Here is a 16,491-nt window from a genome sequence, read left to right as displayed (position 1 = left end):
TGCACTGGGTAAAGACAGCTCTAGGATGGTCAGTGGAGGCCAGTCCCAATTCGAGCCTGGATGACCCTGTCACAGCCTAGCCAGGGCTCCTCACGTGTCCCCCAGGACTCTGCTGGCGGAGGACATTGAAGGTGCTTCCTGCGTCTGAATCGCAGGGGTGTGGGGCAACATACCTGCCAGCCTTCGGGCTCGATTGCTCTGTTTCGGGGCAATGTTCAGTCCTCAGCTGGGCGTCTGCATTCTCCAGTGACCCTTTGCCCACAGAGCACCTGCCCTCTGGATCTCAAATCGCCATTCCTGGTTTGGGAGGGCTCTGGCTGAGACTGTCCTCCGGTGTTCATGGACACATGTGGTATCATGCTGCCCATTGAACCCAGCATGCGCGTGCAGGCCGCTCCTCCCTGCACCGCCTTCCTTGCTGCCACTCACCCGCACGAAGCTCATGGAACCCCAACCCTACTTGCTCCTTCCCTGGCACAGCAACCTCTGTGCCAGCACTAGCACCTGGAGGAAGTTCAGGAACCCAGTTGGTGCCCAGTAGGCTAAGGGGCAGCAAGGAGGGGCCCAGGAAGCTGTGCATGCTGTGGAGGGCCACCTGCGGGCACACAGTGTCCTAGGGGACTTTCGCTTCCCTACAGGAAGCTGTGGGACCTCGGCCTGGGGCCCGGGGCCGACTCCGTGGGCTTGGTCCTCTCTGAGCTCAGGCCCCCGAGGGGGCAGCCTTGCAGGCTTCCTCCACAGAGCACCAACTGGACATAGCTGCTGCCTTGTTCCTGAGTCTGGGCCACAGTTGGTGCCTTCCCATTGCCTGCAGGTGTTTTTTTTTTTTTGCGGGGGGGCGGGGCAGCACATCTGGCAGTGCTCAGGGGTTACTCCTGGCTCTGCACTCAGGGGTTCTGCCTGGCAGGCTCAGGGGACTCTATGGACTGCTGGGGATACGATCCGGGCCAACTGCAAGCAAGGCTGGTGCCCTCCCGGTTGTACTCTGAACCCGTCTCTCCTGCTTTGTTCAATTCTTTTTTTTTGCTTTTTGGGTCACACCTGGCAATGCACAGGAGTCACTCCTGGCTCATGCACTCAGGAATTATCCCTGGCTGTGCTCAAGGGACCATATGGGATGCTGGGATTTGAACCCGGGTCGGCCGCGTGCAAGGCAAACGCCCTACCCGCTGTGCTATCACTCCAGCCCTTTGTTCAATTCTTCATAGGGGCCTTGTCTAGGGAGTCAGGGGCCAGCTGTTGTGGGGACCACCTGAGTGGACCTGCCGAGCTGTGCCTGCTCCCCATGCTGATGGCAGTCCCAGGAGCTGGGCACCGGAACCCACATGTGTCAGGAAGGTGGAGCTGGGCTTCGTGGTGGGTGGCCATGGAAGAGGTGCACGTGCAGGAGCAATCGTGGCCCGCCGCCCCTCACTTCAGGCTTCCTTTGGGAGGCTTCAGCTCTGCCAGCAGATCTGGATCCTGGCAGGAAGGAGAGCCTGGTGGTGGACCGTGCTGAGAACCACGGCCACGACTGGGCAGCTGAGCCGTGACCCATCCGCATGCTCAGAGCTGGAGTCTGGGCCGCGTAGACCAAGGAGCCAGCAGACTCATGTGAGCTGACAGCTGCTCCCCCCGATAAGGAAACCCATCTCTTCACTGTGACCCCCAGGACTGGAAGAGACAAGGGGGCTCCCTGGGCCCATGTGGGGTGGGGGGCTCACCCTCATGAGGGAGTCCCACCAGGAATTGTTTCTGTCTGTGCCCATTCAGCCTCTGGCTGGAGTGTAGGTGCCCGGCAAGATTTCTGTTCTTTTTGTCCAGGCCTGGGAGTGTTGCCCTGATACTGCCCCCAAAACCTCCACATGCACCCTCGGCTTTTGCCAGCTCCACTGATCTCCTGCCACCATGCCCGCTTGTGCCCCTGTGACCTGTCCCTATCCAGTGAGCTTGACAGAGCCATGCAGGGCAGGGGTGGCTGGTGGGAGCCGGGAGGAGCTTTGCCAGGCCTGTAGGCTACTCGGCGAGCTAAGTCCTCCCCTTCCTTGGCTGGCCGTGGCCCTCACAGAGAGACTCCAGGGCACCTGTGGGAGTGATGACACACCTCGTCTTCTCCTTGGATGAAGCTGGGAGCTTCAGCTCACATTTGCAGAAGTTCCAGGTGCCTGAGAAGCTCGGTCCGGGTTAAGAGGGCTGGTGACCAACCCAGCGGGGCTCAGGGACAGCAGCTGTCCATGGCTGTGTTGTGTCCTCACTGGTCTTTAGCTATTCTCTTCGAGACATCGGTGGAAATAGAGCCTGGGCAGGAACATGGCTCCTAGGGGGGACTGGCACCCTGCCTTCTCATGTCAAGGGGGATCTGGAGTTGTGGCTTGATTTGGAGTTGGAGGATGGAAATAGGAGGACCCATCCATGGCCAAGCCTTCCAGGATGGGCCTGTGATGGGGGTGGTGGGGGGGGGGTGGTGGTATGGTGGGCGGTCATCGGGGGCAGAGCCCTTAGAATGAAACCGTAACCGCCTACCTGGGTGGTGCTGCCTGCCCTTATGCTGACAGGTTGGTACCCCTCATTTTATAGATTTTATTCTCTTAAAGCCCTTTTTGTAAAGCACTAACCTCAGCGAAGGAGAAAGGAGGAAGAAAAAGGCCAAACAAGCTGAGTTCAGCAGCTGCAGTTTGCTGTAGTTTCATCTTGCATCAGCAAGTTGGGACCACAAATAATCTGGTCTTATATGCTTCACTGATGCCGCCGCTTAGGACGTTGCTGTCCTTCCCAGGCGGTGCGTTCCCGGGAGCCAGCCCTTCTCCCAGCCTCTGCCCTGCGGCCCGGAGTGGGTGGTGGGGTCTAGTGGGGGAGGGTGCCAGTGCTCAGAGGGGCCAGCAAGGGGGAGGGTTATTCATTTGCAATGCTTTCTGGAATCAGATAAACATTTCTTTTGACCAGTTTCCCCGGCCTCCCATCCTTTGTTAGTTCAGGAAAAATGTCATTTATAATGGATGTTGCCTTGATAAATTGCTCCCAAGAAGCTCGGCATTCTCATTAGTCTATATAATGAGAAAGACTCCTAGTGGTGGCATAGCTACCCGGACATTTGCTTGATAGGAAAAATATTTGTCTATGCAGTTTATTCTGGAAGGCCTGGAGGAGTATTTGTGTGTGTGTGTGTGTGTGTGTGTGTGTGTGTGTGTGTGTGTGTGTGTGTGCGTGCGCAGACTCACATCTTCCCTGTGCTGTTGGAGAGCAGACCCCAGCTGCCACTCATTGGGTCTGGCCCGCTGCTTACAGTCCTCTTGCCCTCGGCCACACCTGCCTCCTGTCCACTTCTGCTTCCTGCCTTGGCAGCTCTCAGCCCAGCCAGTGGAAGGAAATTCGGGTGCAATAATCCCATAATGCTCTGTCTCCTATCATTTCTGGGGAAAGACTCAGCATGCATGCTGTGAATTTTGTTTTGCATCTGTCCTTTTGTAGCTGTGGCTTCATATCAAACACTCATCTGAGCAGGTCCCAGAGCCAGGGCTGTACAGAGGTGTAGCAACATTCCCTGAGTTTATGGCTTATCCGCAGCAGGTTTTGGATCTGAATATTCTGCCCCATCGCTGCCTCCCTTTACCTTTGTGATGTATGAGAACGGACGGTTTACCCTGCTTTCCTCCATGGGGACCCACTGGGTTTCCTCTGCAGGTCCCCAAGGTACTTCCTCATGTTAAGAGTGGTGCTTAAGGATGTGTGTTAATGCTTGCAGGCCACTGGGGCCTCCTTTAGTGAAGGGCTATTACCGGAGATAGTGAGGATCCCTTCCAAGTTCCTAACAGACCCCAAGGGGGATCCTTGGAGGGAGGAAGACAGACCAGCTAAGGGGCATTTTGGGGGACTGGGCAAAGATGCTGCCCAAGTTAATGCAACATTGATAAGTTTTGTTGAGCTTTCAGATGGAGATTTCCTTGTAATTATGTTTTTCTGTGGGAAATGTTAGGAGACTTGACTATAACGAGAGGGAAGTCATCCTTTTCTCCAGATACAGTTGCTGTCTCCACCCTAAACACATTCATTCATTCATACATCTGTACATTCATTCATTCATTGGCCATTGATTGACACTCCCACCCACCCACTCACGTATCCATCCTCCCGCCTGCCCATCCACTCATCTTTCTACCTGTCTACTACACATCCAACCACCAGCCATTCACCCACCCATTCATCTAAGATTTTCCCATCCATTCTTTCCTTCTCTTCTTCCTTTCTCTCTCCATCCAGAGTCTATATTCAATTTCAGACACTGTGGTCACTGAAGAAATAAACTTGAATAAGATAGTTTCTGTTCTGAGAGAACTCAGAATTTAGTAGGAGAAACACGTAAGAGAAGATGTTGTGGTGGCGCAAGAACAATAATTAAAGTTTGCGGACCATGTACACTATTGCGGTGACTGCCACAGAAAATGTCCTAGAAGAGTGGGGTTTGGAAAGGTGAAGGGGAAGAAGTTGTAAAGAGGAATCAGTTGGGATAAGGCATGGGTGTTAGGAGGAGGAATGCCACCGGGAAAGATTTATGAAACTTAGTGACTGGCACATGTATACCTTTTGGTATTACTCTAAGGGCTTGTGGGTGAGAGACAGGAGGAGGACTGTAAAGAGTTAAGGTGACACAGATCAACAGAGATTGATCATTGGCCATTTCCCATTTTTTAAAAAATTAATTTTTAAAAGATTTTTAAATTGAATCATTCGGAGATAGACCCTTAACAAAGCTGCTCATGAATAGTGTTCCAATGCCCGTTCCTCCATCAGTGTATGTTTCTCAGCACTTCTCTCTCTCTCTCTCTCTTCACCCCCCCACCCCCACCCCAAGCCCTTCCCTTTTGGGCATTGTGGTTTTCAGTACAGATACTGAAAGGTTATCAGTTATATCCCTTTACCTACTTATAACCCTCAGATCTTGTCCAGGGTGATCATTTCCAACTATTACTGTCATACTGGTCCCTTCTCTATCTTACCTACCCTCTGCTATATGCACATTTGTGGTAGATTCCAACCACTGAGCAGTTTTCTTAGCCCTTGTTTTCCCTGGCTATGGATGTTAGTCTTTTTTTTTTTTTGCTTTTTGGGTCACACCCGGCGATGCTCAGGAGTTACTCCTGGCTCTGCACTCAGGAATTACTCATGGCAGTGCTTGGGGGACCATATGGGATGCTGGGAATCGAACCCGGGTCGGCTGCATGCAAGGAAAACGCCCTACCCGTTGTGCTATTGCTCCAGCCCCGATGGATGTTAGTCTTTTATTGTGTGTGTGTTGAATGCAGTCATTCTGTCTGTCCCCCTCCATCTCCCTCAGTGTGAGATGTCCATTTATAGGTGAATTTCATGACTTCATTTTTCCTAAGAGTTGTGTAGTATTCCATTGTGTAGATGTGCCATGGTTTCTTTTTTCTTTTTTGTGAATGCATGATTTTTAAATTTTTAAAAAATTGAATCGCCATGAGATACAATTACAAAGCTTTTATGATTCAGTTTCAGTCATACAATGATCGAACACCCATTCCTTCCACCAGTGCACATTTTCCACCACCAGTTACCAATTTCCCCAGGATCCCTCTTGCCACCCTTATCCCCATCCCACCCTCTGCTTCTGTGGTAGGCACCTTCTTTCTTATTCTCTGTCTTTCTCTGTCTCTGTCTCTGTCTGTCTGTCTGTCTCTCTCCTTTTGGGAATTATGGTTTGCAATACAGATACTGAGAGTCCATCATGTTTGGTCCTTGGTTTACTTTCAGCCCACATTTCCCATCCCGAGGGATACCTCTAACCATCATTAACCCAGTGATCCCTTCTCTATCACAGCTGCCTTCTCCCCCAGCTCATGAGGCAGGCTTCCAACCATGGAGTGATCCTCCTGGCCTTAGTTTCTACTGTCCTTGATGTTTAGTCTCCTATTATGTTATTTTATATTTCACAAATGAGTGCAGTCATTCAATACTGACTTTCTGACTCATTTCACTTAGCATGATATTCTCCATGTCCATGCACTTAAAAGCAAATTTCATGACTTTGTATTTTCTAACAGCTGCATAGTATTCCATGTGTAGATGTATCATAGTTTATTTAACAAGTCGGCTGTTCTCAGGCATTCAGGTTTTTTCCAGATTCTGGTTATTGTAAACAGTGCTGCAATAAACATTCAAGTGCAGATGTCATTTCTACTGTGCTTTTTTGCATCCCTGGAATATTTTCCCAGAGGAGGTATTGCTAGGTCATATGGAAGCTCAATTTCTAGATTTGGGGGAATGTCCATATTGTTTTTCAAAAAATGCTGTAGTTTTTTTTATCCATTTGTCTGTTGTCAGCACTCAGGTTGTTTCCAGATTCTGGATATTGTGAATAGTGCTGCAGTGAACATAGAAGTGCAGGTGGTGTTTCTGCTGTATGTTTTTGGGCCCCAAGGGTATAATTCCAGAAGTGATATTGCTGGGTCAAATGGGAGCTCAATTTTAGTTTTTCTGAGGAATGTCCTTATTGTTTTCCAAAAAGGCTGGACCAGTTGGGCTTCCCACCAACAATGAAGAAGAGTTCCTTTCTCACCACATCTATGCCAGCACGGGTTGCTCTTGTTCCTTTGGATGTGTGCCAGTCTCTGTGGTGTGAGATGATATCTCATTGTTGTTTTGATTTGCATCTCCCTGATGATTCGTGATGAAGAGCATGTTATCCTGTGCCTTCTGGCCGTTCAAATCTCTTCTTTGAGAAAGTTTCTGTTTATTTCTTCTCCCCATTTTTTGATGGGGGTTGGATGTTTATTTTTCTTGTAAAGTTCAACCTGTGCCTTATATATCTTTGACAAAATTTCCTTCATGTGTAGGGTTTCAGGGAATGTGATTTGATGTCAGAACCTGGCTGATATCTAACAATGGGCCATAGGTGGGTTTGGAAGGAGTGTGAGGGCGAGAAGCACATTCAGAGGAGGCTGGAGTCAAAGGATGCTGGGAGGGAGTCATTCTTTGAGTGGGAGGGCCTCAGTGTCGGGAATGGCAGGGATAAAAGCTGCTCAAACTAAGAACAAGCCCAAAGCTCACGGAACTCCAGGGTGGAGTCCTAGGACTAATGCCCAGGGTTAGGAAGACTCTGGCAGGGACAGCCACTGTCAGCTGCTTTTGCCCACTTCCTGGCACAGTTTTCTCACCAGTTGCTGTGAATGAAGGACTGTGGACCTGGAGTCTTTTGTGCTGGACCGGGAGAGGGGCAGGTGTGGGTGAGAGGGGAGTGGGGAAACATAGCCTTTTACTCAAAGCCAGAACCATATCTGCATTCAGACGAAGTTGAAAGAAATCTTTCAGCTGGCTGGCTACCTAGCTCAAGGCTAACCACACTCTTAACACAATAATAAGTCAATCCTCACTGAATAATTAAATAGAGAGCCTTCATAAGTATTGACTTAATGTGACAGCAAGTCTATAGTGACTCGGGGTTTGCTTATGTAAACACAATCTCTTGTTCAGCTTACTTAGCAGTTCAATGAAATAGAACAGTCCTTCAATTAAAATCAAATGATGCATACGTTTAATTCTTTTCTCCTCTTACTGCCTAATAATAGGTTGGAACACAGGTGAAGGGATTGGGGGGAAAGGGTATGTTCTGAATGCCTGGGTTTTCATGGGACCCCAATGAATCCAACCAATGACTGTCTCTACCAGATGACAAGCATCCATCTCTGGTCCATGGTGGGGGATTATAGTGGGCTCAGGTGGGCTCTGGCCCATGCAGTCCCTCTCCACTCTGGAAGAAGGCTTGAGTGTGTGCTGGAGGCTAGCTTGGATTGATGCATCTGGTTAGTGAGGTCCCGAGCTCCTGGCGTCACTCACCTGAAGGAGAGGGGAATGAGCTCCAGACTGAATAGAAAGAGGGTGTGCTGGAGGAGTGGGTTCCTACTTGATCCCTGGAGTGACACGAGAGAGAAATCACCTTCCTCCTTTATGCTTTTCCAGAGCTGGTTGGGGGAGGGGAGGGGCTGACTTTAAGGCTCTTAAGCTAAGTCAGTCATTGATTTCTCTAGGCCTCTGTTTTATTATCCCTACAATGGGGGGCTGGAGGCTAACCTCGGAGAAGGGTTGCCAGGGTGGAACATGGCGAGTTAGTAAAGCATTTAGTGTGAGGCTGTGTAGATGTAGGGGGGTGCTGGTTAGTAGATCAGAGATGTTAGGTCCTGTTGAGGGCTGGCGCCACACACTACCCATGGTCTGGCATGGTTGGTGGTGTCCCCTGATGGTGCAGACCCCCTATCCCCACCCCTCTGCTGCCTTTGGTTAAGCATAGTAACATGGCTCATTGACCATTTGACCCAACCCTGGCCATGTAGCCTCTAGTCACCTTCATTCTGTAGAGGAGAGGACAGAGGCCTTGGGAGGTTGAGCGACTTACTCAGGGTCCCTCAGGAGTGGGCAGCTGAGCCAGGGTCACCAGGCTGGTCTGGGAGGTGGACTGTCACAGTGACTGCCCTTCCCTGGAGGACTGGATAGACTGAGCAGCCTCAGAGTTCAAAAGGTAGCAGCCCATCAGAGGGGTCCTACATTCCCACGTGCAGCGGCCTGTGCTGAGGTCTTGGTCACCTCCGGGAGGTTGGGTCTGGCTTCCTAGTCCCCAGGCTGTCTTCAGCCTCCAGGCTCCCTGGGGAGCTGGAGGTGGCCTCTGCAGGAACCAGTTCGTCAGGTGGTAGCTCTCCTCTCCCAGCTTCTGTTTTGGCAGACGGGCTCTGTTGAATTTCTGGAACAAATAAAACTCTCTAAGTGAAGGCTTAGAAAAATCATTGTTTATAATCACAGGATTCCTGAGGCGTCGTTCAATTAAACTCAAAGAAATAATTATGATCCTGAAGCAACTGTATTAAACGAGAACATAAGGAACCGTGTCTTCTATTTTTATCTGCTAGAGTTACTTCTGGACTCGGCAGTGTATATGCTGACTGTTCCCCGCTTATAGCCAGAGTGCGCACGCGGCATTGTCTCCTGCTTTCTCTCCCTCAAGATGATTGCATGTTTGAATTTTCTTACACTGGCACAATTCACGTCCTTGTCATCTTGAGCAGCCATGGAGGCTTTCTGGGACTCGTTCATCTGCACGGGGCCTCTCTAATTGAGAGGGAGAGACTCAAGGCCAGTTCTGTCTCTTCCTGAATCCTGCCATCAGCCGTTCCCAAGGTGCTCTTGTTGAAGTGCTCCTGAAGATGGGCTCATTTGCATGTGAGACGGACTCTTCCTGCATGCCCGTGTCCTTTTCTGTTGTCCTGCCATTTCTGGATGATCTGAACTGGGATGGAGAAGATCTTAATCAAATCAGAGAGCAAAGCTCTGTGCTTCTGTTTTAAGAGCCCCAGCTGTCTTCAGACGATACAGAAAGGAACTTGGTTTGCAGTCCACTGTAGAAGGGGCAGGAATGTATTCCAGGATCCAAATATAAATCATTAGCGCCTCTCCTCTCATCTCCGTCTCCCTCCCGCCACCACCTTTTTAAGGTAACATTAAAGTAGTGGTGCAAGTTTCAGGCGTTGGACATACACATCCACTGCCTGGACCAGCTCATCTCTCTGTAAAGGCCACCTCCGGCCCCCCGCACCATGTCCCCTGTGTCTACTGCTTTGTGTAGGCTGGCTGCATGGTTCTTGGTTATTGTGACGAGGTGCCTACAATAGCCTCACGTTCCTGAGCTCCGCCCACAGTGCTCAAGGATGAGCAGGAGGAGAGCTTCAGGGAAGGGACCCCTCGGCCTGGCGTGGCTTACTTCCTCAAGCCAGAGCTGTCAGTGGGCCATGAGGAACGTTCTGGGCCCTGGACTGTGTGTCCTCTGAAGCCATGAGGCTTTAGAATACCTTATCAGAACAGCCGAGCAAGGGAGGAAGTAGCTTTCGCTCACCCCAGGGCTTGGAGCTGCTGTTCCTAAGAAAGAGTAAATGTTCACCGTGAGCTAAGGGACTAAGCCAAGTCAAGTGGGTGCTTGATTTCCTGAGAGAAGGGTGGCAGTCCCCTGAGGGAGCTCTGGTGGCCTCAGTGATCTCAGTGTGACATCTGGAGGTGTCAGAAATCAGCCGTGTGACAGAAATCCATTTTCCCCTTTTTGGTGTCACATAATATTGAATGTGTGTGTCCAAGCTCCCCACTGCTGGAGGGAGCCTCCAACAGCCATTTCCAAGGCACCGGGGTCTAGCAGAGTTGCTCTTTGGGCATTGCCATAAATGGTCTTTGAGGCGCATCCCTGGGGATTTTACCTTGCACCGCCATGAAACATTCCAGTGCCCTTTCATGGCACGAGGCAGGTACCCGCTGTGCAGACAGAAGCCGCCTGTTCTCGGCAGGTGCTGGGTTTCGGTGTGTGGGCAGCGGGGTGTGTGGCCTGCCTCAGCTGCTGTGTCATCCACCCACTGGTTCCTGGGGCCGCGACAGAACAGGTGCAGCAGCTTGGTCGATGGAAATGCTGTGAAGTTGTTAGGAACTCAGACCCAAAGCGTATGTGTTGGTGGTTTGGGTTCATCAGGAGCAGTTCATGGCGGTGTAATTCGGCCAGAGGGGCTGGAGAGTCTGTGTGGGGGAAGATGTTTTCAATTTGGATCAAGGCAGGGCCCCTGGATAAGGGTGCCTGTGCTTTCTCCTCATTAAGTTTGAAACATAGCACGAGAGCACGTGTGTGTGCATGCATGTGTGTGTGCATGTGTGTCTGCGTGTTTGTGTATGGCTGCATGTTTCTTTGTTATTGTGACGGGGCTCAAACAGTAGCTTCACATTCTTGGGCTCTGCCCCACGGTGCCTTCTTGACCAGAAGGACAACAATCATGGTATGTCAGAAATTCAGACCAACTCTATCTAGTATTTAGTGGGGGTCCAGTTTCTTCATCCTCACTGTAGCTTGCCTCTGTGTGTGTGTGTGTGTGTGTGTGTGTGTGTGTGTGTGTGTGTGAGCTCCTGCTCACTTCATTATGTGACAGGAGCCCTTTCTGTCATAAAATCTATTTAGAGCAAGGAATGGGGTGTCAGGGGCCCCCCGGTTCAACACAAAGAGCTCTGCAAGTGATCACCTCTCTATCCTTGGCCACTCAGAACCCCTAGGGGGACCGTCCTCAGGGCTGTGGCTGTCTGCTGTGGGTCTAGGGAGTAGCATGCTCACAGTTCTTAGCAGGTGCTGATGTCGATGGTCTCAGGACCCCCTCTGAGAACCACTGCCTCCATGACATCCCTGCCGTGCCCTCGTCTGAGTGATTTCTGCTTCTATGCACATGCTGCCCTCCCTCTTCTGCCCATCTGCCCCACCCCCCGCTGCCCCCCAAAAAATAGGGTTGCCAGATCCAGTGGGTTCAACCACAGGATGCTCACATACATTGAAGTTCTAAATAAACAATGAAAATGTGTTTTGATACGTAGGTCCCAGAAACTGCACAGGGTGTACTTGCACTAGAAACCATCATGGCATGTCAGAGATTCAGACCAACTGGATCTAGTATTTAGCGGGGGGCCAGTTTCTCCCTCCGTCTCCCCTCTCCAGCTTGCCGTGATTGAATAGGCTACAGCTGTGACTTAAACAAGCCCAGGGCGAGTCTGCGATTCAGGCAGGCCCACCTGCTGCCCTGAGCGCGTTTGGCAGTCTTCACTGGGTGCTGCTGAAATGGACTTGGCGGGGGTTCATCGGCTCTTCATATTGGTTCTATTATTCTGTATTTGGGCCACAACTGGTGCTGCTCAGGGCTTATTTCCGGCTCTGTACTCAGGGATCACTCCTGGCTGTGCTCAGGGGACCACAGGAGCGGGGCTGAGACCCAGGTCGTTTGCATGCAAGGAGCGTGCCCTTCCCACTGTACCGTCTCTCCAGCCCCATGGCTCCCTGTCTCTTGCCTTGTCTGTTCTATCACTTCCCTCCCCTTTCTTCCCTCCTTCCTCTCAGACGGTCTCTTCCTGGGGCTCTGTGGGGCAGAGGTCTGCAGAGCGATGGGAACCCAGGAAACATTTGTTCCTGGCAGCCAGAATAGCTCTGGGAGACCATTGACCTCCCAGCAGCTTCAGAGGAAAGTGGCCCCAGCCCGAAGCTGGCCTGCTGGGCAGGGCACCGTGGAGCTCTGGGCCTCGAGGAGCACATCTTAGGCTGGCGGGGCCTTCCTGCGCAGGCTTGGCCCGGAGTTGGGGTGGAGCATGTCACAACTGGAGACAACGGACGTTATTGCGGAGGGCATGTCCCGAGGGGTGGAGAGAAACTGAGTGGTCAGAGGCACTCGGACGGGGCACCTCATACAGGGCCCCCTATGTCACACTCCAGCCAAGGCCACAGGGAGCTGGGAAGGGAGACATGGACCATTTGCAACCTGCTTCCTCCTCCCTTGCTCTGAGCGGAGCCATCGTGCCTGCTGGAAGGAGGCCGAGGCTCAGGGGCCCAGTGGCCCTGCCCGGTGGGTCCCCCAGGGCCTGGTAAAGGGAGTCACTGCACCTCCTCCAGTGTCCTCGGTGTGACACGGAGAGTGACATTGGGTATCTGCGGTAGCTGTTGGCCATCTGCGGTTGAGGAAAGGGACGCTCTGAACTCAGCTGTGTGGGAGCCAGGTTCGCCTCGGCAAGGGAAATGGGTGTTGTCCCACCATGCAGAGGTGCTCCCCGGGGCTCCTTCCCGCAAAGCCTTCAACCCTTTGCGCCATCCTGCCAACCCCTGTTTTTTGCTGCTGTGTTGACATGCATGTCACTGGCATGCGTGTCAGTCTGTCGATCACAGCGGGTCGGGCATTCGGTCTAGCAGAGAGGAACACAGGGCGTGCCCCCTCTTTTGGCCTGCCTATCGGGGCTGGAGGATGGGAGTGGTGACAGACCAGAGTCTCCCGTTCTAGGCTGGTTTGCAGCTGGAGCAGACAAGGCGGTGTCCGTCCGTCCGTCTATGCTTAAGTGTCACTGGTCCAGACCAGATGCGGCCAGGAACAGCCCAGGCAGGGCTGGTCCAAAGGGGGCTACTTTTTGCAGGGCTGCGGTGGGCCTTGGGGAGGCAGGAGGCGGCCAGCCCTCAGTGACCAGCCGGCACTGGGGTGGACTCCATCCTGGGCGCTTGCTGGAGGCGCGGGATCCGGCCAGCATCCCTGCCCCACTCTGCCGGATCTCGATCTTGACTTCTCTGTGCCTCCAGCCCTCCCCATTGCCCGACCCTGTCCCTACAGATCCTTCTGCAGGGACACAGCCGGCCAGCCTTGTCTCAGAGGGGTTCCCCACAGTGGTCGGGGCAGCTCCTCTTTAAAAAATTTTTTTTTTTTTAATTTTCTTGCTATTTGAGTCACACCCAATGCACAGGGGTTACTCCTGGCTCTGCACTCAGGAATTACTCCTGGCGGTGTTTGGGGGACCATATGGGATGCTGGGGATCGAACTCGGGTCAGCCATGTGTAAGGCAAACGCCCTACCCGCTGTGCTATAGCTCCAGCCCCTGGGGCCGCTCCTTAGACTGGGCCACTTCCAACAGGCACAGACTGGCTCACACTCCTGAGGCAGGACTGTGACACGGGGAGCCAGGAGGGCCACACCCTGAAGGCTTGGAGGGGAAATCACTCCTAGCCAAGCCCTGTGGTTCCCTGCAGACCTCGGTGTCCTGAACTGTGGGTGTCTGCCTTTGTCTTCCCCTGGCCTCTCCTCTGCGTTTCTTAGGAGGTCCCTGTCCTTATCCCAAGGACCTCCCCCATCCCACAGTCCCCTCCGTCATATTTATAAGGAACTTATTTCCAAATAAGAGTCCTTCCCGGCCAGCTTCCAAGTCGGGAAGTGATCCTCCTGGCCCTTATCTCTATTATCCTTGGGTGTTAGCCTCCCATTGTGTTACTTTATGTTCCACAAATGAGTGCAGTCATTCTATGTCTGTCCCTCTCTCTTTGACTCAGTTCACTTAGCATGATACTCTCCATGTCAATCGGGGTGGAGGTAGGTGAAAGGCAGCTGAGATAGAGAAGGGACCATCAAGTAAATGATGCTTAGAGTGCTCTCTTGGGATGGGAGATGTGTGCTGAAAGTAAACTATAGACCAAACATGATGGCCACTTAGTACCTGTATTGCAAATACAACACCCAAAAGGAGAAAGAGAGTAAAAGGGAATGCACCTGCCACAGAGGTGGGGTGGGGATGGTGGGAGGGATGCTGGGACCATTGGTGGTGGAAAATGGGCACTGGTGGAGGGATGGATACTTGACTGAAATGCAAGCACGAAAGTTTGTAATTCTGTAACTATACCTCACAGTGATTCACTAATAAAAAAAATAAAATAAAAAAAAAAAGAGCTTTGCACAGGTGAGGGGACCAGCATCAAGGGCATCTGTCTGTGGCTGGAGCTCTCGGCCCAGCTGCTCAGTCTCTTGGTGACCTTGACAAGCTCTTGGTCCTTCCTAAAGCGAGCAGCTGCCTCTGCCCAGTCGGGGAGCCTGTCCTCAGTGCAGTTCTCATGAGATGGGCTGAGAAACTGTAGGTGTGGGGGGATCTTTACAGATCGTATTCCTAATGACGCAAACCGGAACCATGTGATTTACGACTGTGACATGTTAATGGCCCTCCAGGCGCTCTGTGCTCTGCACGGTCCACCCATAGGACCCCCGAGAAAGCACCTATGACACATGTAACAAGGAGCCCTTGGTAGTCCTTTGGGGAGCAAGTGCCCCAAGAGCTGAAGAGAGCTGAATGGGGGAGCCCCGAGGGCTGTTTTCTCCCCACCACAAAACCCCATGCCTTGGAGCATGGGGTGAGCTGGGAGTTGACCCACGGTGGGATGCGGCTACCTGAGCTGACGTCCTTCCGCCCAGGTGGTTCCGGTCTGACTCTCTGGTCTTTCTCTACCTGCTCCTTCTAAGAGTGACAGGAGGTGGGGATCAGAGCTTGGGGTGGCCCCTGGGCAAGTGTCGTGGTGTGGACAGACTGTGGGTGGGGGTTAGTGATGGGGTGTTGTTGACCCTGTCCGGAGTCTCCCCGCAGAGTTCCCCCTGGCCACAGGGGCATTGAAGGCCCGAGGCTGCTTGCTAGTCTGCCACTGGCCGGGTTCTTTCTCTGCTTGCAGGGCCCATGAGACTGAAGTAAAGTGACCGGTCTGAGTTCCGCATAGCCAAGGGCCCAGGGTGAGGTGGGCATGAGGGAGGTGGGTCCCTGAGCTGGGCAGGAGCGGCAGAGATGGCAGGTTGCTGTGCGGGTCACTCTCGGGTGCCCTGGGCTCCCTGTTTCTCGCCACCTCAGGGGTCGGTGCCAGGCACCAGCCTTCTGGGTCCAGTGAGTGGAGGTGGCAGCAGCGCCCCTGTGCCCACAGAGGCATGATGACAGCAGGGATGCTCCACCTCGGCCCATCTGAGGGCTGGCCGCGGAGGTTTCGGTCCAGTCCAAGGCACCAAGCCTGGTCAGCAACACCCACAGGACCCCCACCCCCTACCCCACTCTAAGTTCTACTGCCTGGGGACTGGCTCCTGTGAGCCCCAGGGGAATCCCAGGCGGAAGCCGGACCCCGTTTTGCACATAGAAAGTCCCTAGTGTGTTCAAGGACTGATGTGGGCAAAGTCACCCCGGGGTGGTGGGCAGAAGGCAGAGCCCAGCTTCCCCGGGCCTGTATGATCCAGCCAAGTCTGCGCTCAAGGAGCTCTGGGACTTGGTTTCCCCTCATGGCTTCCTGGGGCCAAGAGGCGGGGGTTGGGGGCCCCTCACACCGAGGAAGCCGTGGACTAAACTCTCCTCACGGGTCTCCTCCTGACTCAGGTCCCGGCTGGCCGACTTCCACGCCAATTGTCGCGCCTCCTACCAGACAGTCACCAGCTGCCCTGCGGACAATTACCAGGCGTGTCTGGGCTCCTATGCTGGCATGATCGGTAAGCTGCCTCCTGCACACGGCTCCTCCAGAAGTCCAGCTGCGGACAGCGGGCAGGCCCAGAGCAGGGCCGGTGGGGACAGCAGGACCCAGCGGTCTCTGTGCTGCTGAGCTGCGGTGGGAAACCAGAGGAGAGGCCAGTGGGCTGCAGGACTCTAGAAGCAAGGGGGTCACATCAGTGATTTCCCAGGTCCCACATTTCAGGGGCTGCCAAGCGGTTTCCACGACTTAGTGACCATTATTTGATATGATCGTTAGTTAACATCATTACTAGTATTTCAATACTAGTATTTTTCATTACTAGTATCATTGATTGTTTTATCTATGGGATCTTAACTCTGACATGAATCCCCCCACCTGGGGAGGTATTCCTATCACTGTATCGATCACACAGGGGGACTGAGGCTGCATGAGGGGTTGGGGACCTTGCATGGGTTCTTGGGGGTGCGTACTGGGAAGCAGTATTAGAATGCTGCTGTGTGCACAAGAGTGAGGGCAGGGGGCCAGGGAGGGGCCCCGGGCTGTCACTTCCATGTCCGGATCCCTGCCCTGATGCCCCCCCTCCACCCGCCCTGTGGCTGTTGAGATTCGATGTGGTTTGGATTGTAAGTTGGGGTGTATGTGTGTGTTCAGGGGGCCCGAAGGAAGGGGGTGACCCAAGCCGATCCTCTGAGGTCCTGGGTCTCTT

The 16,491-nt window shown here is 52.9% G+C and overlaps 1 protein-coding gene across 2 annotated transcripts in view; it reads left to right on the top strand.

The window, feature by feature from the left end:
* GFRA2 (GDNF family receptor alpha 2) overlaps positions 1-16,491 on the top strand; it is a 76,505-nt gene that overhangs the window by 51,414 nt on the left and 8,600 nt on the right. For both annotated transcript variants that reach the window (XM_004610086.2, XM_004610084.2), the window contains one exon: positions 15,695-15,804. In XM_004610086.2, coding sequence (XP_004610143.1) covers positions 15,695-15,804 — 110 coding nt within the window. The remainder of the gene's footprint in view (positions 1-15,694; positions 15,805-16,491) is intronic.

Source organism: Sorex araneus, chromosome 7 (genome assembly GCF_027595985.1).
Source record: "Sorex araneus isolate mSorAra2 chromosome 7, mSorAra2.pri, whole genome shotgun sequence".
NCBI lineage: Eukaryota > Metazoa > Chordata > Mammalia > Eulipotyphla > Soricidae > Sorex > Sorex araneus.
This window is presented reverse-complemented; position numbering and strand designations above follow the sequence as displayed.